We start from the raw sequence: 22,873 nt of genomic DNA on the forward strand, positions 1-22,873 counted from the left end.
AGCCATGTTAACATGACGCAAAATTAACTTTACCTTATGTAGCTGGCTCTCCACCTTCTGTATCTTCTGTTTAGAATTTTTTGGCTTCAGTGGAAGTTAATTCTCCATTATCTCTAAATTTAGTGTACCCTTCGTTTAATTGGAAGATCTTTTTAATTTTAATTCTCTTTTGGTTGTATGATTCATTAAAAGCCATTTGGAACAGAGCACTTCAAAAAAAAAATTATAACTAATTCTTCTGTTGTGCTCTATTTATTACCAATTAAATGTTGAGGCACAGGCTGTAAATGTGTCCTAATTGATTCAGAGTCACCGTTGTAAAAAAAAAAAAAAAAAGTTCTCTAATTTATGTCATAAAACCCGTATAATAAAAGCCAACTAATAATAGTACTTTTCACCAATGTTAAGTCTTATTAGTTATGTTAGTTAGTATGTTAGTATAGTGTTTGACCATATTATTAAGTATTATTACAGTTTTTAGAAATGTAAATATATTTTATACATTTTATATATATTTAATATTCAATAAATGTGAAAAATGCACAATACTTCACAAAAATTTAAAGCTAAAACAACTGTATTTCAATTTACTGTACTGTAAAAAAACAGATATATTTTCTATATTTTAATTACGAATTTCCATATTATTATGTCATGGTAAATAAATTTTTTTTTGTGTGTGTATTTTTCTGGCAACCCAGCTGCTGGCATATTTCAGGTTTTTTCCTTTTTTTTTTTTTTAACAGTGTAACTGTCTGATCACATCCGCCCCTCCTTACCTATGAGGGGTCATTCGCAATTATCAACATTTTCCGAAGTGTACAAAGAGTACTCTTTTTCAGACCCCCACCCCCCACCTCCCCAAAAGTGTACAAAGAAAATGTTGACCTTTTTTCATGACATTTAATTTCACCTGGTTCTTTGGTATGTTAATATAATAGGAAGCATTAAAAACACATCTTGTGTTGAAAATTTTTGGAAATCTTGGTATCACATATACTCTTCTCTATCTATCAAAACATTGTATTGTTGCACTAATAAAAGTCCATCCATCCATTCTCTTCCACTTATCCTTTTCAAGATCATGGGAGGGCTGGAGCCTATCCCAGCTGTCATAGGGCGAGAGGCTGGGTACACCCTGTAATAAACAGATATACCTATATATTAGAATTTATAAGGTGCAATAAACTGATTTGAATTTTAATTTGAATGTGTACTGCACTGCATGTATGCAAAATGTACATGCCGCCACACTGTACAGAGTGGCAGTGGAGCAATTTGTCATCTGAATAGCCGCTCTTCTGCCAAAAAGTGATTTCCAGTATTTGCCAACAAAATTATAGCTGGTATTTATATTGTTGTAAATGACTTGTTGACCTGTAATCTGTCAAGCATATCTCAAACATTATCTCTTATGAATGATATCAATTCATTTTAAGTCATAAAGAACATTTCTGTCACATGCTAGAAGCTGCAGTCAGTTTTTGGCAACACCAACACCATTGTTGCCAACGTAGTAATAGAGATTAAATTCTCTTTGTTTTTCTATTCTACATAACAGATGTTCAAGCTGAGAACATCCATTAGAATTAGACTTTAAGTTGAAATAATGTTCATATTTGCTGAATATTATTTTGTTAATATATTGATCATGTGGTTCAGTTAGCTTTAGACAAAATGGCTGGTAGAAATGTCCTCCAAAGAGTACATTTCACAGCTTGTACTTTTTCACTTTAACTTAAGTAGGAAAGTCTAAAAAGTATTTCATCTTTTACCAAGATATTTTTAACACCAGTGTTTTTACTTCTATTTAGGTTCTCCCGAGGATCCCGATTCCTGTGCCAACACACCTTATTTAAGTGATCAGCTGGGTATTAAATGCTACAGCTGTTTGATAATAGGATCATTATTTGTGATGGATGATCAAATGTGATGGTAAATGGACTAGTTCTAATATAGCCCTTTTATACTCTGAGCACTCAAAGCACTCTTAAACAACACATTTGTATTCACCCATTCACACACAGAAGCACTGTTTTCTATTTCTAAGTGCTTTCTTTCTAACGGTCGCACACATTCATACCCTGACCGCTGCATCAAAGAGCAAAATGGGGTTCAGTATCTTGCCGAAGGATACTTTGGCATGCAGACTGGTGCAGCCAGGAATCAGACTACCAACCTTCTGATTAGTAGATGACCTGCTCTACCTCCTGAGCCACAGCCACCCAGGTAAAAACCCGAAACAGTCCCAAAGAATACCAGAACTGGCAGGTCCATCACTGGCACCCTGTGCTTTTCACAGATGAGAGAAGGTTCACTGTGAGCATGTGTGACAGATGTGAAAAAGTCTGCAGAAGCCGTGGAGAGTGTGTGTGTGTGTGTGTGTGTTTGTGTATATTCATGGAGGGATGCATAGATCTCTATAGGCTAGGCAATATTTCAAGACAAAAATACATTTTCCTATAAACTATGTACACTACACTACGTTTGTGTAGTAAATTCATTTCTAGTGTTGTCTTAAACTTTATTCACAAACTTTACAGTGAATATTTAACACATTGAACATGAAACAACACTATAACACATTGAGTTTGCCAAAACCATTAATGGTGAGAAGTGTACAGTGTTGCACAATAAACTTTTTGACCATTATGTATACATCAACCAAGTACTCAAGCACTTAAAACAGCCATCCTAGATACTGTGAATGTAGTCATACACTCAAAATAGCAAGTGTATTTATGGAAATGGGTGATTTGAGACAGAAAATTGGTCTTGTTCAATTGGAAACAGAGCTGATGTTGATGCGAATTCATGACTTAGGAGAAGGCGGCAAATGCTGAAAACAAGCCTGACTCTCATTACATTAGCTTAATCCTTTAAGCCGACTACTTTTCTTTGTTGGAACACACCCTATTATTTCTGCAACACATTCATTTTGAGCTAGTCCTCTTTACACATTCCTTGTTAAGTCACATTCACTCTCAATGCTTAGTGTGATTAAAAGCATTGAGAAATTTAAAAATCTCTTCTTAAATTAGTGTATACCATTGAAGCTTGAGTCAAAAACCAGGCCCAACCAATGAAGGAAAAAAAAGAATTAAAGGAACAATTCAGAAACACTGGGGAAACAAATTCATACTAGATGCCTACACTGATATGGTCTGGGTAATGTCTCAGGCCCTCCATGGATATGCCTTCCCAGACCATCACTGACCCACCACCAAACCGGTCATGCTGAATGATGTTATGGGCAGCATAAATGGTTTATGGACAAGTTGTTAAATAGCACTTTTCTACTCTATCTGAGCACTGAAAGCGCTTATACAACATGTTTACATTTACCCCTTCACTTCCATGATTAACTAAGCTAAGTGCTTTTATTATCTAACATTCACACTCCAGCGCTTGGGTCAGAAAGCAACTTGGGGTTAAGTATCTTGCCCAAGGATACATTGGCACGCAGCCTGAAGTAGCCAGGAATCGGACCGCCGACCTTCCGATCAGTAGGTGACCTGCTCTACCACCTGAGCTACAGCCACCCTTCACTAGAGGAAGTTGGGCCCTCAAGTCACCCTGAAGTCTGTTTCTGATTGTCAGAGACATATATACCAGTGGCCTACAGGAGATCATTTTGTAGGGCTCTGGCAGTGCTCATCCTGTTCCTCCTTGCACAAAGGAGCAGATGCCAGTCCTGATGAAGACCTTCTATGGCCCTGTCCCGCTCTCCTAGAGAAACTGTCTGTCTCCTGGAATCTCCTCCATTCTCTTGAGACTATGCTGGGAGACACAGCAAACCTTCTGGCAATGGCATGTAACAATGTGCCATCCTGCAATGACACTGACCCTAACCAAATGCAAAACTAGTGAAAAAGATGAGGAGGGTAATAAATGTCAGTGGCCTCCACCTGTAAAGCCATTCCTATTTTGAGTTTTTATCATTGTTGCCCCTCTAGTGCAACTGTTGCTAATTTTATTAACACCAAAGCAGCTAAAACTGATTAACAACCCCCTCTGCTACTTATAGTGGTATGCAAAAGTTTGGGCACCCCTGGTAATTTTCATGATTTTCCTTTATAAATCATTGGTTGTTTGGATCAGCAATTTCAGTTAAATATAGCCGATGAACACAGTGATATTTGAGAAGTGAAATGAAGTTCATAGGATTTACAGAAAGTGTGCAACAATTATTTACATAAAATTAGGCAGGTGCATAAGTTTGGGCACCCTTGTCGTTTCATTGATTTGAATACTTTAGCACTAATTATTGGAACACAATATTTGTTTTGTAAGCTCATTGACCCTTGACCTACATACACAGGTGAATGCAATTATGAGAAAGGGTTAAGGTGGCCAATTGCAAGTGTTTCTCCTCTTTGCATCTTCTCTTAAGAGTGGCAACATGGGAGCCTCAAAACAACTCTCAAATGAGCTGAAGACAAAGATTGTTCAACATCATGGTTTAGGAGAAGGATCCACAAAGCTGTCTCAGAGATTTCAGCTGTCAGTTTCCACTCTGAGGAACATAGTGAGGAAATGGAAGACCACAGACACAGTTCTAGTTAAGGCCCGAAGTGGCAGGCCAAGAAAAATCTCAGATAGGCAGAGGCGAAGGATGGTGAGAACAGTCATAGTCAACCCACAGAGCAGCTCCAAAGACCTACAACATCATCTTGCTGCAGATGGTGTCACTGTGCATCATTCAACTATTCAGTGCACTTTGCACAAGGAGAGGCTGTATGGGAGAGTAATGCAGAAGAAGCCTTTTCTGCGCACACGCCACAAACAGTCGTTTGAGGTTTGCTAAAGCACATTTGGACAAACCAGCTTCATTTTGGAATAAGGTGCTGTGGACTGATGAAACTAAAATTGAGGTATGCATGGTGGAAAAATAACACAGCATTCCAAGACAAACACTTGGTACCCACAGTAAAATTTGGTGGTGGTTCCATCATGCTGTGGGGCTGTGTGGCCAGTGCAGGTACTGGGAATCTTGTTAAAGTTGAGGGTCGCATGGATTCCAGTGAATATCAGCAGATTCTTGAGAACAGTGTTCAAGAATCAGTGACAAAGGTGAAGGTGCACCGGGGCTGGATACTTCAACAAGACAACGACCCTAAACACTGCTCAAAATCTACTAAGGCATTCATGCAGAGGAACAAGTACAATGTTCTGGAACGGCCATCTCAGTCCCCAGACCTGAATATTATTGAAAATCTGTGGTGTGATTTAAAGCGGGCTGCCCATGCTCAGAAACCATCAAACCTGACTGAACTGGAGATGTTTTGGAAAGAAGAATGGTCCAAAATACCTTCAACCAGAATCCAGACTCTCATTGGAAGCTATAGGAAGTGTTTAGAAGCTGTTATTTCCGCAAAAGGAGGATCTACTAAATATCGATGTCATTTTTATGTTGGGATGCTCAAACTTATGCACCTCCCTAATTTTGTTTAAATAATTATTGCACACTTTCTGTAAATCCTATAAACTTCATTTCACTTCTCAAATATCACTGTGTTCATCTGCTATATGATATATTTAACTGAAATTGCTGATCCAAACAACCAGTGATCTAAAAGTCAAATCATGAAAATTATCAGGGGTGCCCAAACTTTTGCATACCACTAACTGACCAGATCAGTATCTTACAAGTTTAACTGACTTGTTTGTTCTCACAAGATAAAAAAATTGTTTCCAAAATTAATGTATGCACATGTCAAAAAAAACAAAAAAAAAGGTACTTCAGGGATCACTCCAGACAATCTTAGGGTTCCCAGTAGAATTCAGTAGACTCTGTAGACTTTTGCTCTGTTGAGTAAACAGTGAGAACAAGGTGTCACTTAGGCCTTCGCCATCGCTGAAGTGAACAAATGAGTGGATTAACCAGTGAAAAGTAATTCAGACTGGATGGCAGCAAAAACCTGTGCATACCTTTCAGCACCGATGGTGCCTTTCCAGGTGTGCAAGTTCATAGGCACTGATGCGCCATCATACCATCAGAGATGCAGCCACGTGAACTCTGATAGCAAGCCACATAGTCCCTCTTGTCTTTAGTTCAGAGGGTGCAGCATCCATATTTCCAAAAAGAATTTCAAATTTTAATTCATCTGACTGAAGAAGATCTTCTTCAGTCAGACGAATCAAAATTTGAAATTCCAGTTTTCCATTTTGCCTCAAGTGAGCTTTGGCCGAGAGAAGACAGCAGCATTTCTGGATCATGGTCACATTTGGTTTCTTCTTTGGACATTAGAGCTTTAACCCTCCATCCCACAATAGAATTCTATTAGAATGCTCCAGATTCCCGAGAATTCTGAAAAAAAGGGGTTAATCTGATAAACATCCTAAACGCCTAAATATAAGAACCAGTTCATTTACCGTGAATATAAAATAAAATTTGCTGTGAAGGGTCAGTTATAAGTTTGAGTTTAAAGATCACAATCACATCATCTGCCTCCTCCACCACTGCTCTCTCCTCCCTCAGCTCCACATTATCCTCTTCCTCATTACCTCAAGCCTCATCTCCTGAAGTCAGGGGTCTAACACATGGAAACATACATAAAGATACTTATTTATTTTTGATATTGTCACAATTACTGATTTTCAGCAGATAAGACATGCCACCCTCCTGTCTCCGGACAGCTCACAAGAGCAAACTAACCAACAGCAGCTGGTTACAAGCTAACATTTTGCCAGAAAATGCTGGGCTTGAATTTTCTAAAAATCCAACTTTCCCTCTGATAAACAGTTTGATTACATTCTTACATCATATGAAAGTTTATTTGCTCAGTGTTCGAGTCATTAACAATGTTAGATCCACTTTGATGAAAGTTTCACTAACACTGGCTAACAGAGGCAGAAGCAGAATGTATTACAGATGGAAAAGTTCTGGTAATCCTCAACAGCTCACCTCAGTATCACTGTCATTGAACAGAAGTGAGCTTCACTGACTCATCGACCCATATCGGACTCCTTTCACAAAGTTTTACAGCCTCCTCCAGAGTAAATAGACATGGACGCTCCATAACTGGCATTATGAGGTAAACAGTGATTTGACAGTCTACACTCACTGGATAAATGCCAGCCAGAGGATTTGAGGGGACTTCACCATAAAAATGTAAAAATTCACAAGATATTTAATTGTCACATATCTGGTTTTTATTATTATATACTGTATATATTGTGGCTATACAGTGTACACGCATTCGCCAAAAATTAAATTAAACTGAACTTTATTCACATAACTCCAAATAACAACAACAACAACAGTTGCCTACAATAACATGTATGTGAAATATGTGAAAGATCACTGGTTCAGTGCTGGGCAGAGACACAAATCCCTTTGAGATTATATCAGGAAGTGTACCTGACATAAAAATCTGTCAAATCAAACATGTGGAGCTACCTGCTGCGGCGACCCCTCGTGAATAAGGGAGCAGCTGAAATCAGCTTTATGTAATATATATGATGAGATATTCAAAGTCTTTTGGACTGGAAAGCATATTCTGAAATTGCTCCACAGATCATAGACACCTTTTTGCAAATTGGTGAACTTCCACCCATCTTTTGAGAAACTCTGCTTCTCTAAGATGTTCTTTTTTTAATACCCAATCATGTTACTGACCTGTTGCCTTAGCTGTTTCTTTTTGGTACCACTTACTTTCCAGCCTTTTGTTCTGTGTTGCATCTTTCATGAAATAGTAAAATTTCTCAGTTTAAATATTTGCTATGTTTTATTGTGAATACAATGAGGGGTTATGAGATTTTCAAATCATTGCATTCTGTTTTTATTTACACTTTTACACAGTCTTCTTTCATCTGCTGCCTTTAGGGGTCAACACGGTGGATCATCACCTCCATCTCACCTTATTCCCAGCATCCCCCTCTGCATGCCCTCCTTCACTACATCCCTGAACACTGTCTGTGGTCATCCACTTTTTCTCCTTCCCAGCAGCTCCATATTCAATATACTCACTATCAGTCCACTGCAGATGTCCAAAACATCTCAACTTTGCCTCTCTAAATATATTGCTAAAAGTCTTCACTCACCCATCCAAATCATCGAATTCAGGTGTTCCAATCACTTCCAATCACAGATGTATAAAATCAAGCACCTAGGCATGCACACTGCTTCTGTGATAGGTTGATTTTATTATTCTATTGATTATTAATCAAAGTTCATAATTGAGGTAAATATCTCCATGGGAATTGTTAAGAATATAACCTATCATTCTTCCATCGGTGATCTACTTGTTGAGCCTTTTTGTTAATGTGTGGGATATGTGATCGTTTAGTCATACCTTGCACTGCAGGAGGGGGGCACTCCGGCCGCGGTGCTTCATTCTCAATGAAGCTGCTGAAGGAGAAGCATCGCGTTCGAGTGTATTTATTGATTTCCTTTCCCCTTCTCAGGTATGTGATGAGTGTTTGTGCTCCTAAGCTGTGGAGATATGTGCCGAGTCTTGTTTGACTCTCTGTAGACTGACTCACTACCTGTTCAAGACGTTTTGAAGTGTTATTTCTTTTGCATTTCTTGTAGCATACTGTTGGCTAGCTAGCTGAGCTAAGTGCTCTACGCTGCCGCTAGCATAGTGCACTGCGCCGCCAGAATGTGTGCATACGGTGATGGCGATGCATGTGCGTGTTAGTTCTGTTTGTACTGAACAACTATTGTAGAGAGAATAGGAATAAGGAAAAATGTCTGTTGATGTGTGTATATAAGTGTTATTTTCAATACTTTGGAGTTTGATGATTTAAATTTGTGTTTAATAATTTGCTTGGGCATTTATGTCATATTTGGGTTCACCTGCAAGGGAGGACGGGGAAATTATACTGTACCTTGGTTGAAATCATTATTTACCTGTGAAGACAGATGAAGGAAGATCATTTTGTGATATTGTCCTAGAACTGACTGATGTGTACTTTTGTTATAGTGTTCCATATTAATGTTTTGTATCTATGTGTATACTTCAAAATAATTATATATTCTCAATGAAGCTGCTGAAGGAGAAGCATCGCGTTCGAGTGTATTTATTGATTTCCTTTCCCCTTCTCAGGGTGTAACATTTTGGAGGCACCGCTGGGATGAATGTGATGAGGGTCCGCTGTCCCAGATAGATGCCCTGGTCATCATTCAACCCCTTCCATCTACAAACGGGCTGAGAGATACGGTGTGGTGGTTCCGCGACCGAGCAGAGGGATCCGCATGCAATCTGAGGTCATCTACTGGTACCAGGAGAGCTACACTGTCTATTCTGCAAAGAGAAGGTCCTGCATCACACTAATACATTGTAAAAACTAGAGACTGAAATGGATTCTTCAGAGTTGGAGGACTTGAAATTAGAAGTTTTTGGTGCTTTGTACACATTGAACAAGGACACTTTGATTGAAGTTTGTGATTTTCTGTGTATTGGTGGTTCAAAACTTGAAAATGTATCAGGTAGAAGCCGCTCCTCCCTAATTTCATATGTCATAAGGCACTTAGAAAGAGAGGAGCTGGGCGAGCTTGAGGATCAAGGTATGGCTGAGTTCCTGGATTTGAAAGATAAAATCGCTGAGTTGCAACAGGCTACTCAGAATAGTGCACTAGAACACATAACCTCAGATGCTAACCTGACAAATGAGACACAAGAGCAGGTCACCCAGCCTTCAGAAGAAGAGCGACTGAAAAGAGAGATAGAGACACTCCAGTTGGCTTTAGCATTATCACGACTGGAAAAAACAAATCCAATTAGTGGAGCCAAACAGTCTGTGAGTGGGAAGGATAACCATGCCAAACAGGTCCCCCAGCCCTGCCTATCATTACCATGGGGCCGAGAATTCAGAATAGCTGGCCAGATTGGTGAGCCAGGCCAAAAGGACAAACTTACCTTCTCCAGTCTAGCACACCAAATTGAACAAGCCATCAGCAAAGGAGTTCCTGAAATAGAAATAGTTGATGCAGTAATCAGGTCAATAGCACCAGGCTTACAATTACGCAGTTATCTGGAGGGCAGAACCAACCTTAACTTGCCTACCTTGAGGAGGATTCTGAGGTCCCACTATCAAGAAAAAGGTGCAACAGAACTGTACAAACAGCTCACATCAGAGGTCCAGAGTAGTAAGGAAACCCCACAAACCTTTTTAATTCGAGCTCTGGATTTGAGACAAAAAATCCTATTTGCTTCACAGGAAGAGGAATCTGGTTTAAGATATGATCCTGTCCTTGTGCAAAGCATGTTTCTCCACACAGTTCTGACAGGCTTGCAGAATGACAACATCAGAAGTGACCTGCAGCCATACCTCCAACAAGCAACAACTGGTGATGAGCTGCTTCTTGAGAAACTCAATGTTGCCTGTGCAAATGAAGCAGAGAGACAAAAGAAAAAGAAAACACTTTCCCAGGGGCGGCCAACCACTGTGCACTCACTCCAGTCTGACACTCCTGCAGATAAAAAAGGAAAAACCCCAAATCCTGAAACCAACATCAAACCCCAGTCCGACCTGCTGAATGAACTCAAAGAAATACGTTCTGATATGGCATTGTTGAAAAACTTGGGCGCTGAAGTTGCACAAATCAGAGAGGCAATCCAACAGCCCAATTCAGCACAAACACAGTACTTTGCCTTACCCATGGTGCCAGGATGTGCTCCTCCTCCTCCTCCGCTCCAGCACTGGCCACAAAACTGGTCTCCTGCAGGGTCAGGACAAAGAGGTGATACAGCTCAGAATCAGCCGAGAGTTGCACCACAACGCCAGTATCCCACTCTAAATCGTGCACGCCTCAGAAAGTGTGTTGGCTGCCAGCAAAGTGGAACTGAATATTGCACCCACTGCTATAGATGTGGTAGTAGCGAGCACTTCCTCGCAGGTTGCAGGGTGAGAATCCCTAGACAAGACAGGGATGGTCCTTTAAACGGAAGAGGGTTACCCCCGCGGGACAGGGAGTAACTAGTAATAGTGTAATGTCCCAACAGCTTTGCTCCCACTGTGGTGTTCATGGGAAACTCAAAAGACTCAGAAGGTGTGCAGCCTGTAAAAAAAGCATTTATTGTTCTAAGATCTGTCAAGCTGAACATTGGCCAAAACACAGAAAAAACTGTAATAAACAACCAAAACCTCAGGTAAACCAGCACATTCACCCAAAAACAAGTTCTGTACGCCCCATAAAGGTGGATAGCCAATCCCGTCTGGTTGCTCTTGTAGGGAAGCAGTGTATGGTTGAATGTTATATACAAAACTGCAGAACTCAAGCGTTATGGGATACAGGCTCCCAAGTGTGTATTGTTGATGAAAAGTGGAAACAGAGACATTTACCACATGAAAAATTAAAAGACATCTCTGAGTTACTTGATGCACCTGATGACTTGAAAATCACAGCTGCCAATGGACAGATCATGCCTTATAAGGGTTTCATTGAAGTCAATTTTAGTTTGGCTGCTGAGGGAGCCAACTCTAAAGAACTTGTTATTCCCATGTTAGTGATGAAAGGTGGAAACCTTCCACAGCCCATTATAGGCTTTAATGTCATTGAACAAATAGTGAAGACCAGTACTGTAGAGCAAATGGATACCGCAAGAACAGAGCAGCTGCATGAGTCATTGAGAGTGGCTTTCCCATGCCTTGGAGAGAAAAATGTCACTACCTTCGTTGATCTGGTGACTGCTGACCGATCACATGACTATGTGGTGAGAACGTCAAAAGAGAAAATCCTTGTACCCAAACACACCTCTGTGCAGATTGACTGTAGGGTGCAGACCAAGCCACTGAATAAAGACACTACCCTTCTCTTTGAGCCTGACATAAATCCTCAGTGGGCTGAAGGGCTTGAGTTTTGTGAGACTTTGATAACACTCAGAAAGGGTGTTCCTCCTTACATTGCTCTCGATGTGCAAAATCCCACTGATCATGACATTGAGTTATCAGGAAAAACTGTTGTGGGCACCTTACAGCAAGTCCAAGCTGTGTATCCAGCTACAATTTTAGAGAAACCAAATCAGTGTCCCCCAGTGTTAGTCAATCACGTGGCTGCAGAGAGTGGGCGGGTTCCTGACACTCCATGGGATCCACCAATTGATCTGAGCCATCTGAGTGAACCTGAAAGAGTGGTGGTACAAGGGATGCTTCGTGATGAATGCGCTTCCTTTTCTAAATCAGATGATGACATTGGGCGTATCGAAAAGCTGAAACTGAAAATATCACTCAAGGATTTGGATCCTGTGGCACGCACTTACCTGTCAGTACCGAAGCCACTATATAAGGAGATGAAAGAATACCTGCACAACCTAATTGCACAAGGATGGGTAGAGAAGTCCAACTCATCTTATGCCTCACCAGTTGTCTGTGTGAGAAAAAAAGATGGTAGCTTACGTCTTTGTATAGACTACCGAGAACTCAACAAAAAGACTCACCCTGACAGACAGCCAATTCCTCGAGTGCAGGACATCCTCGACAGTCTTGGTGGCAACTCGTGGTTCTCCTTGTTAGACCAGGGAAAGGCCTACCATCAGGGCTTTATGGATGAAGAGAGCAGGCCTTTGACTGCATTTGTGACACCATGGGGCCTGTACGAATGGATAAGAATCCCATTCGGACTAATGAATGCACCTGCAGCTTTCCAACGCTGCATGGAAGAGTGTCTGGAAGAGGTGCGAGACAACATCTGTGTACCATACCTGGATGACACTCTAGTGTACAGTCACTCATTTGAGGATCATGTCAGTCATGTTAGGAAAGTGCTCCAACTGCTGAGGAATTATGGAGTCAAGCTAAAACCCAGTAAGTGCGAATTATTTAAACCTGAGGTTCGCTACCTGGGAAGGATTGTTTCAGCAGAAGGTAGCAAAATCGACCCAAGTGACACCATAGTAGTAAGAGCTTTGAAAGATAAGGCGCCAAGCAATGTGGGAGAGCTGCGGACTGTCATGGGTTTGTTAAGCTACTATAGACAGTATATACAGGACTTCTCCCGTATTGCAGGGCCCCTTTATGACTTACTGAAAGGCACAGCAGAAGACAATAATGTGCCGCAAAACAGGACAAACACAAGACAGTCTACAAGAAGGAGCAAAGCTGTGCCATCCCATAAGCCAATTGTGTGGACTGAAAAACACCAGTGCATATTGGAACGTCTAATAGATTGTTTGGTTGAACCACCAATCCTCGGGTTCCCAGACTTCTCTAAACCATTCATCCTCCACACCGATGCCTCAAACCAGGGCCTCGGGGCAGTTCTTTATCAGCAACAGGATGATAAGCTCCGTGTAATAGCTTATGGTTCCCGAACATTGACTGCAGCTGAACGGAATTATCACCTACATTCAGGAAAATTGGAATTCCTTGCACTAAAGTGGGCAGTCACAGAGAAATTCAGAGACTATCTCTATTATGCGCCTACGTTCACAGTGTTCACTGACAACAATCCTCTCACCTACATTCTGTCAAGTGCCAAGCTCAATGCAACAGGATGTAGATGGGTGGCAGAGCTCGCAGACTTCCATTTCACCATCCGATATCGTCCAGGGAGAGAGAATGTGGATGCTGATAGCCTGTCAAGAATAAATGTTAAAATAGAGGAAATGATCAAACACTGCACAGAGGAAGTGGGATCAGATTGTGTGGCAACAATAACCCAAGCTGTTGAGACACAAGAATCTAACTTAGCAAATGTCTGTGCAATGCTTTCCCCTCTCCAGTGTACAGCAGTCAGTGAAGAGACACACAAACCATTCCCAGTGGCAGAGATTAGGCAAGCACAGCAGGATGATGAAAACATTAGCCCAATAATGCAGTGCAAAATAAGGAATGAAAGGCCATCAAGACAACAATTCAATGCATTAAGCACCCACAGTAAGTGCCTACTGCGTGAATGGGAAAAACTTCATATTGATAACAATGGCATTCTTTGTAGGAAGACAACAAACAAGACACAGCTTGTACTACCTGAGAAGTATAAAACCACTGTACTGAGAGAATTGCATGATGAAATGGGTCATCAAGGCACTGATCGAACAACATCGTTGGTCAGGGATAGATTCTTTTGGCCTTACATGCAAAAAGACATTGAACATTATGTGACAAAGACCTGTACTTGCCTGAAACAAAAACCACCATGTAGAGAAACGAGGGCCCCTCTCACAAGTATTGTTACCACACAGCCATTTGAACTGGTGTCAATAGATTTTCTTCACTTGGACAAATGTAAAGGTGGATACGAGTATATCTTGGTAATCGTTGATCACTTTACTCGTTTTGCACAGGCTTATGCCACCACCTCTAAGTCTGCCAAAACAGTGGCTGATCGTATATTTAACGATTATGCCTTGAAGTTTGGACTGCCAGCACGGATACACCATGATCAGGGTGGCGAATTTGAGAACCAACTCTTTTCCCAGTTGAAAAAGAACTGTGGCATAGTAGGATCCCGAACGACACCTTATCACCCACAAGGAAATGGGCAGGTTGAACGCTTCAACCGAACACTATTACAAATGTTAAAGACACTTACTGATCAGCAGAAAACAAGCTGGAAAGAATCCCTGAACAAGTTGATCTATGCATATAACTGCACGCGATGTGAGCTAACTGGTTTTTCCCCTTTCTACCTTCTGTTCGGAAGGTCCCCAAGGTTACCTATTGATCTCCTGTTCGGTCTCACCACTGGGACAGGGAAAACAGACCACCGAGCATACATGGAGAAATGGAAACAAGAAATGCAGGAGGCACATGAAATAGTACGAGAGAACGCAAAGAAGGCAGCAGAGAGAAGTAAAAAACATTATGATGGGAAAGTAAGAAGCTCTGTGCTATGTCCTGGCGATCGAGTCCTTGTTCGAAACCTGACACCTAGGGGAGGAACTGGAAAGCTTCGTAATCACTGGGAACAGGATATTCATGTTGTGATCCGTCAGGTTGCAGAAGGCCTCCCGGTGTATGAAGTCAAGCCTGAGCAAGGAAGAGGAAGGTCAAGAACCATGCATCGCAACTTGTTGCTGCCGTGTGATTACTTACCTCTGGAAACTCAGCCAAAAGCACCACCAAAGCAAGAGAAAAGAAGGGTGAAGGAGACAGAGACAGAAAATGCAGATCAGAAAGAGGAAGATGAAGAAGAGGAATGGGTGTACTGTTACAAACCAGTAATACACTCTCAAATGCCCCATGCAGACGGAGTGATTGAGCGTGCAGACACACAACAGGACAGTGGTCAGGAGAAACAAAATTTGAGTGATGATGAATTGATTGAAGGAAGGCTCATAGCAAACACAGATGAGCCTGAAACACAGCAGGAAAATGTGCCACAGGAAGAGAACTATCAGGACAGGGATGAGAGCTTAGTTGAAAAAGCAGTGGATGAAATTCCAGCATTCCAACATCCAGAGCCACCTGGAGGAGAAAAAGAACAGACAGATGGTGCACCAAGGAGGGAAAGACGAGCCCCTAAAGTCTTCACCTATGATCAACTTGGGACTCCAACATGCTATAGTACAGCATATGGAAATGAAAGGCTCTACCAACATCAGCCCATACAATATCAACACATTCGACCAGTGACACTGTGGACCAATCCATTCCAGACCTACCAACCTATAAGTATGCAAGGATACTAGACACAGATTCAGTGCCGAAAATGATGAATGAAGAGAACAGATCACTAAATTTGGGTGATTAATTGGCGGTACCCTCCCACCGATCACGTGGTTGAGCCAACTAGGATATAATGACTTAAGAACCCTTGGTTTATGAGTGCTGTGATGTCGGGACGACATCTAACTTTGTAGGGGAGAGTGTGATAGGTTGATTTTATTATTCTATTGATTATTAATCAAAGTTCATAATTGAGGTAAATATCTCCATGGGAATTGTTAAGAATATAACCTATCATTCTTCCATCGGTGATCTACTTGTTGAGCCTTTTTGTTAATGTGTGGGATATGTGATCGTTTAGTCATACCTTGCACTGCAGGAGGGGGGCACTCCGGCCGCGGTGCTTCATTCTCAATGAAGCTGCTGAAGGAGAAGCATCGCGTTCGAGTGTATTTATTGATTTCCTTTCCCCTTCTCAGGTATGTGATGAGTGTTTGTGCTCCTAAGCTGTGGAGATATGTGCCGAGTCTTGTTTGACTCTCTGTAGACTGACTCACTACCTGTTCAAGACGTTTTGAAGTGTTATTTCTTTTGCATTTCTTGTAGCATACTGTTGGCTAGCTAGCTGAGCTAAGTGCTCTACGCTGCCGCTAGCATAGTGCACTGCGCCGCCAGAATGTGTGCATACGGTGATGGCGATGCATGTGCGTGTTAGTTCTGTTTGTACTGAACAACTATTGTAGAGAGAATAGGAATAAGGAAAAATGTCTGTTGATGTGTGTATATAAGTGTTATTTTCAATACTTTGGAGTTTGATGATTTAAATTTGTGTTTAATAATTTGCTTGGGCATTTATGTCATATTTGGGTTCACCTGCAAGGGAGGACGGGGAAATTATACTGTACCTTGGTTGAAATCATTATTTACCTGTGAAGACAGATGAAGGAAGATCATTTTGTGATATTGTCCTAGAACTGACTGATGTGTACTTTTGTTATAGTGTTCCATATTAATGTTTTGTATCTATGTGTATACTTCAAAATAATTATATATTCTCAATGAAGCTGCTGAAGGAGAAGCATCGCGTTCGAGTGTATTTATTGATTTCCTTTCCCCTTCTCAGGGTGTAACACTTCTACAAATAGCTGTGAAAGAATGGGTCGCTCTCGGGAGTTCACTGAATTCCAGCATATGGTACTGTGACAGGATTCAACCTGTGCAGTAAGTCCAGTTGTAAAATTTCTTTTCTAGTAAATTTTCCAGTCAACTGTTAGTGGTATTATAACCAGCACTCAGAGTGCTTGCCCATAGCAGGTTGTCTGATTGTTGGGTTTTCTCTGTACTATGGTTTTTACCTTACAATATAAAGCAGTTTCAGCTCTGTAAGGTCAACTTTATTTATAATTACACTAGACCTCGGTGAAGCTACCAGAGATCCAGAGGTAGGTTTTTATGACAGAGAAACAGCAAAGCTTGTGGAAATCTGTTGTACGTATTATAGACGGATTATGCTGCTCTTCAACTATGTTGAACAGGCCCAGCTTCATTCAACAAGATTGTAAGTAGCTGGCGTAGCTGTTGGACTGTGTGTCAGTCACAAGAAAATGGAGTACATGATTTACAATCAGGCAGGAGTGGAGTTAGCGTCACTGGAGGGAAAGAAACTGAAGCAGGTTAATGACTTCAAATATCAAGTAAGAAGGATATGGGAATCAGAATTGGGCTGGAAGGCACTGAACAAGTTGGACAAGCAGTGGAAATCAAACTTACACAGGTCTGTAAAGATACAGTTCTTTAGCGCAACAGTCGAGAGTGTGCTGTTATATGGTCCAGAGTGCTGGTCATTACCAATGCCACGGACAACGGATTAAGTTGAACATATACATGCATGCTGACAACAGTACTTGGTATTACTTGGAAGGACTACAAAACCAACACAGAGCTGTATAGTAAACTTAGCAATGTAGCATCTGTACTACAGGAAGGGCGGTTGAAGTTCATAAGCCACTTGTGGAGGAGGAGGAAGATGGAGACGGTGAGTCAATTGCTTCTTTGGCAGCCAAATCAAAAAGTAAGAAGGAGGCAGAGACCATCATTTACATAAGTGGACCAGCTACAGAAAGACTCTGGATTGTCCACTGAGGAATTAAAAGCCATCATGGGTGACTGTGAAGAATAGGGCAAACTAGTTTGTGGTGTCCTGGCACGCCTGAACTGAATGAATATTAAGTAACATCACCTAGAATGAACACCAGGTTGCTGACAATGAAAAATTGACTTGCTGGATATCATTATGTATTAAAATTTTCCACAAGATTTAATTATCTATACAATGTGAAGAAACTCTTTATCCCTCTATAACAGTTGCTATATGTACAGTATATGCTGTATGTTTCATATTTACATTGCTGTAACTCTTATAGAAGCAGATGCTCTTAAAGAGAACGTAACAATCACATCAGGACAATACAGGGTGTCCCAAAAAATGGACATCATTTTGCAATCTAATACCATAGCCAAGTCTCACTCAAAATGTGTAAAAATTAATCAAGTTTTTTAATTTTTTTGTTTTTTCATGTTGAAAACTATCATTCACTAGAAATAAAAACACATTTTCTGTGTTAAAATATGCCAAAAAAGCAGAAATCTGCTTCCCAATTGATGCATTTTTATTGAATTTTCTTGAAAATGTGTGCTGCACACTTTTGTTTGAGTCTCTTCAACCATATTCTAACACACAAAATGCATTTTCATCTCTAGCGAACTCCATTCTTCAATTTAAAAAAAGACTCAAACTATACTTGGTAGGGTGCCTGGGTGGCTTAGTGGTGAAGCTGGCAATCACATACATACGCTGTGTTGCAGTGCAGGTGGTGCGGGTTCGAGTCCCAGCCTGTCACCAATTTGCCTGCATGTCTTCCCCTGTATCTTTCCCCCTCCACTGCTGATAAAATCCACTATGGGCAAAAAAATTAAACTTGGTTTTTTTTTTTTTTTTTTTTTTTTCTTTTCTCCACTGGCAGTACGGTGGCGCAGTGGTTAGCGCTGTTGCCTCACAGTTAGAATACCATCTGGAAGGCCTGGGTTCGATTCCACCTTGGCCCGGGCCTCTCCCTCTCTCTGTGTGGAGTTTGCATGTTCTCCCCGTGCTTGCGTGGGTTTCCTCCGGGTACTCCGGTTTCCTCCCACATTCCAAAGACATGCACTTACTGGGGTTAGGTTAATTGGCTATTCTAAATTGCCCATAGGTGTGAATGTGAGTGTGAAAGGTTGTTCGTCTTTCTGTGTTGGCCCTGTGACGGGCTGGCGACCTGTTCAGGGTGTACCCTGCCTCTCGCCCTATGACAGCTGGGATAGGCTCCAGCCCCCCCGCGACCCTGACCAGGATAAGCGGAAGCGGATGGATGGATGTTTTTTTCCACATTGTGTTAAAATTTGAGATCATTTGAACAAGAATTGGAGATGTTATTAGATTATGTCAATTTTTGGAGGGCACCCTGTACTTTATTACTTTACAACATGCGGAAATGATTGCACAGCGCGCTCAGTGTGGATGTAGTTTTATAGTCATGAGCTTTCAGATTCCTGTCAACAACAGCCGCTGTCACATTTTTAAACAATGTAAATGCAGTTCAGCATTTAAATAATACAGTCAGATTATCTATTCATAAGTCTGTATGCATTATTTTTCCCAACTGTCCTTTACCGCTAAATTTTCCGTCGAGGTCAAGGAAAGTGATTGGGACAAGACAGGAGGTTTTTTTTAACTGGACTTTCTGACTGCAACCCAAGTTGTAAACAGGCACTTTGTGTCTGATGTGAAAAGAAGCAGAAGAAGAAAAAAAAGAAAAAAACAAGAAAAAGATAAAGAAGAAGAATCCTGAGCTGCTGTCAGCTGTGGTTTTTTTGATTAAGCCGAGGAGTAAATGTAACATGGGGTTCTACTCACGCAGTAGAAATACTCTTTGTCTAGACTGGTGCTATTTAGGTGCATGTTGCCAGGTATACTTAGTAATCATTAGCCATGTGCTGCAGACCATACTGTATTCTTTAACTTAACACAAAACAAAAATGTCCTAAAAAGCACTTTGAATACTGTGGCAGGAAAACAAGACTCATTTAAAGTGGTAGTCACAGGTCCTGTTGTGAGAAAATTGTCCTCACTCCAACAACTATTTTAAATTGTATTTCAATGGAGCCTATATAATTAGAGCTCCGTCTGCATTACTTCCACAGCAGCAGCCAGTGTAGAAGTCTTTTTAACTAATAGTACATTAGGAGAGAGTGAAGCTGTGGGGATGCAAGATTTTTTACTGTTATATTAACACAAAATGACCTTTTCTATATTCTTTCTCCAAACCAGCAATGCAAATGAAAAAGCTAAATTATTATATTCTCCTGCCTATTTTTTTTTTCTTTTTTTAGCATAGAGGTCAATTCTCTTCCTACGAGCTTTCAGGCCAGAACTTTGCTCTAATTGGTCCTACTGTAAGTGTGCAGTGTGCTGTGCACATTATTAAGGGGAGTTTATAGTTAAACAAATTACAAATGAAGGACAGGAAAATAATTTCTGTGACTTTCTTGCCAATAAAATTGAAAGTATTCAAAGTATACTGACAACACCTGAAACTTCCTTTGCTAAGTTATTAATTACTCAAAAGATACTATTTTGAACTGTGGTTTCAAATTAATATTACATAATATAATTTACATTTAACTGAAGCTTTACACAGTGTACCTTTTCTGATTTGTAGTTGAAGAAAAGAATCACTTTGGAACACTTTCTTTCATAAGATATTCGGCTGAGGAGTAACATCCAGTCACACATTTTGCTTTATTTGCTGACATTTCTCACATTTACTTTGTTGCTGTGTCAGCCTCCAGAGAATCTTCTTTGTATGCTTGCTTTTTGACTAAATGGTTCTCCAAACCCTAACAGACAGGGAGCAGCACCAAAACAGCTGCAAACAATGTTTATTAAAAAGTTAATTAATCTAGCATCATCACATGGTTTGAGTGTTAAATGGGATACATTCACACCCCATATTTTTATTCTTAGACTCTACTTGAATAGCTTTGCATAAACCTTCAAAGTTGTCTGACAGGGATGGTGGCCTTTCAAAGAAGGGGAGCCCAAAACGGCTTGTTTTGGCTCAGTCACACTAGAGTAAAATAGGACAGCAGCCTCTATTCAACAAGGAAAGATTATTGGTTTTCTGGTGGTGGCACATAGTTTTTTTTTGCATTTGGTAAAGTCGTTGCAGCAATCAACTGGTTATGCAAAGGCTGAGCGTGCAGGACCCTCAACATCTCCGTCACCACTTTCAATCACAAGCCGATTGCACAGGTCACCTTGTGGGAGACAACCTGTCCCCAAACAATCACAGTCTGGTTCTGCTGCAGGTTTCTTCCTGTTAAAAGGGAGTTCTTCCTCCCCACTTTTGCCATGTTCTTGCTTTGAGGCAACTGTTGTGATTTGGAAAAAAGTTGTTTGCTGCCTGCAACAACTTGAAAAGGAAAAAGCCATTGACCGCCCCACTTACTACCGCCTGTACCCTGGAGAAGCCACTCCATGCATTTATGGACTCCCAAAGATCCACAAAGAAGGAGTCCCACTTCGACCCATTATCAGCAGTATAAACTCGGTCACCTACAACATTTCCAAACACCTCGCCACCATCTTATCACCGCTTGTTGGCATCACACCCCACCACATTGAAAACTCTACAGATTTTACTAACAAGGTCCAGAATCTTGTACTGGATCCAGATGAAACCATGGTGTCCTTTGATGTGGTTTCACTTTTCACTTGCATACCCACAACTGAGGCAGTGGAGACCGTCAGAAGACGACTACAGGAAGACGATTCCTTACTGAACAGAACCAGCTTCACCCCAGATCAGATTTGTGCACTTTTAGATCTCTGCCTTACCACAACATATTTTAAATACAATGATGGATTCTACAGACAGAAGCATGGATGTGCCATGGGCTCCCCAGTGTCTCCCATTGTAGCCAACCTTTACATGGAGGAAGTGGAAAGTAAAGCTCTTGGTTCTTTCAAAGGGATGGCACCTAGCCACTGGTACAGATATGTAGATGACACCTGGGTCAAAATCAAAACCCAAGAAGTAGAAGCCTTCACTCGTCACATTAACTCAGTGGATAAATACATACTTTACCAGGGAGGACACCAGAGATAACAAGTTACCATTCCTGGACTGTGCGGTGCTTATCGAGGAAGATGGAAGCCTCAACACTGAAGTTTACCGGAAGCCCACACACACAGACCAGTATCTCCTCTTTGACTCCCACCACCCTCTGGAACACAAACTTGGAGTGATCAGGACCCTACAACACCGTGCGGAAAGTGTTCCCTCTAAGGCAGAAGGGAAGCATAAGGAACACACACACATTAAGAAAGCCCTCAAAACATGCGGTTACCCCAACTGGGCCTTCATCAAATCAGCTAAGATGCACAGGAATGAAGGCCAAACACAAACTACAGAGAATAGGAAGGACAAGAGGAACAACATTGTCATCCCATATGTGTCAGGCTTGTCAGAGAAACTCAGAAGAATTTTCTCCAAGCATGACATCTCAGTATACTTCAAACCAAGTCACACCCTAAGACAAAAACTGGTTCATCCCAAGGACAAACCCGCCAAACACAAGATCAGTGATGTAGTGTATGCTGTTCAGTGCAGTGAAGAGTGCTCGGACCTCTACACTGGTGAAACCAAACAGCCTCTTCACAAACGAATGGCACAACATAGAAGAGCCACCTCGACAGGACAAGATTCAGCAGTACATCTGCATCTGAAAGAAAAAGGGCACTCTTTTGAGGATGCCAATGTTCACATTTTGGACAGGGAGAACAGATGGTTTGAAAGAGGAGTGAAAGAAGCCATCTATGTCCACTGTGAACAACCATCATTGAACAGAGGAGGTGGATTACGTCACCAACTTTCCCCCGCTTACAGTGCTGTCCTGAGCTCCCTTCCCAGACGTCTCAACCCCCATTCACACCTTTGTTCCAGTGACCTCAATAGGCCACAGGAAACAATGGAGCGGAGTCCTAAATTGGTTTCAACTGAAACCACTGATTAAATATGACCCACGCCCCCTTCACACCTGGGCACATGTGTTCACACACATGATCAATAGAGGGTCATAACCACCTCCAGGGGACTACGCCCACAGGGGTTTAAATACCTGGGTCTCTCCACCTTTTGGTTGAGAACTGAAGAAGCCTTTCGGATGAGAGGTGAAACGTCTTCAAGAAACAAAAAGAAGTCCAGTCGCCTTTTTCAAG

General features: G+C 41.3%; 1 protein-coding gene across 1 annotated transcript; it reads left to right on the forward strand.

Annotated features, from left to right (window-relative positions):
• The first annotated feature begins 9,013 nt into the window (after positions 1-9,013).
• On the forward strand, positions 9,014-15,884 carry LOC115786456 (uncharacterized). Its single transcript, XM_030738608.1, has 2 exons — positions 9,014-9,083; positions 14,642-15,884. Exon 2 carries the CDS (start codon positions 14,667-14,669, stop codon positions 15,579-15,581), a length of 915 nt encoding a protein of 304 aa, XP_030594468.1. The 5' UTR covers positions 9,014-9,083; positions 14,642-14,666; the 3' UTR covers positions 15,582-15,884.
• The last annotated feature ends 6,989 nt before the right edge of the window (positions 15,885-22,873 follow it).

This window comes from Archocentrus centrarchus, chromosome 10, assembly GCF_007364275.1.
Source record: "Archocentrus centrarchus isolate MPI-CPG fArcCen1 chromosome 10, fArcCen1, whole genome shotgun sequence".
NCBI lineage: Eukaryota > Metazoa > Chordata > Actinopteri > Cichliformes > Cichlidae > Archocentrus > Archocentrus centrarchus.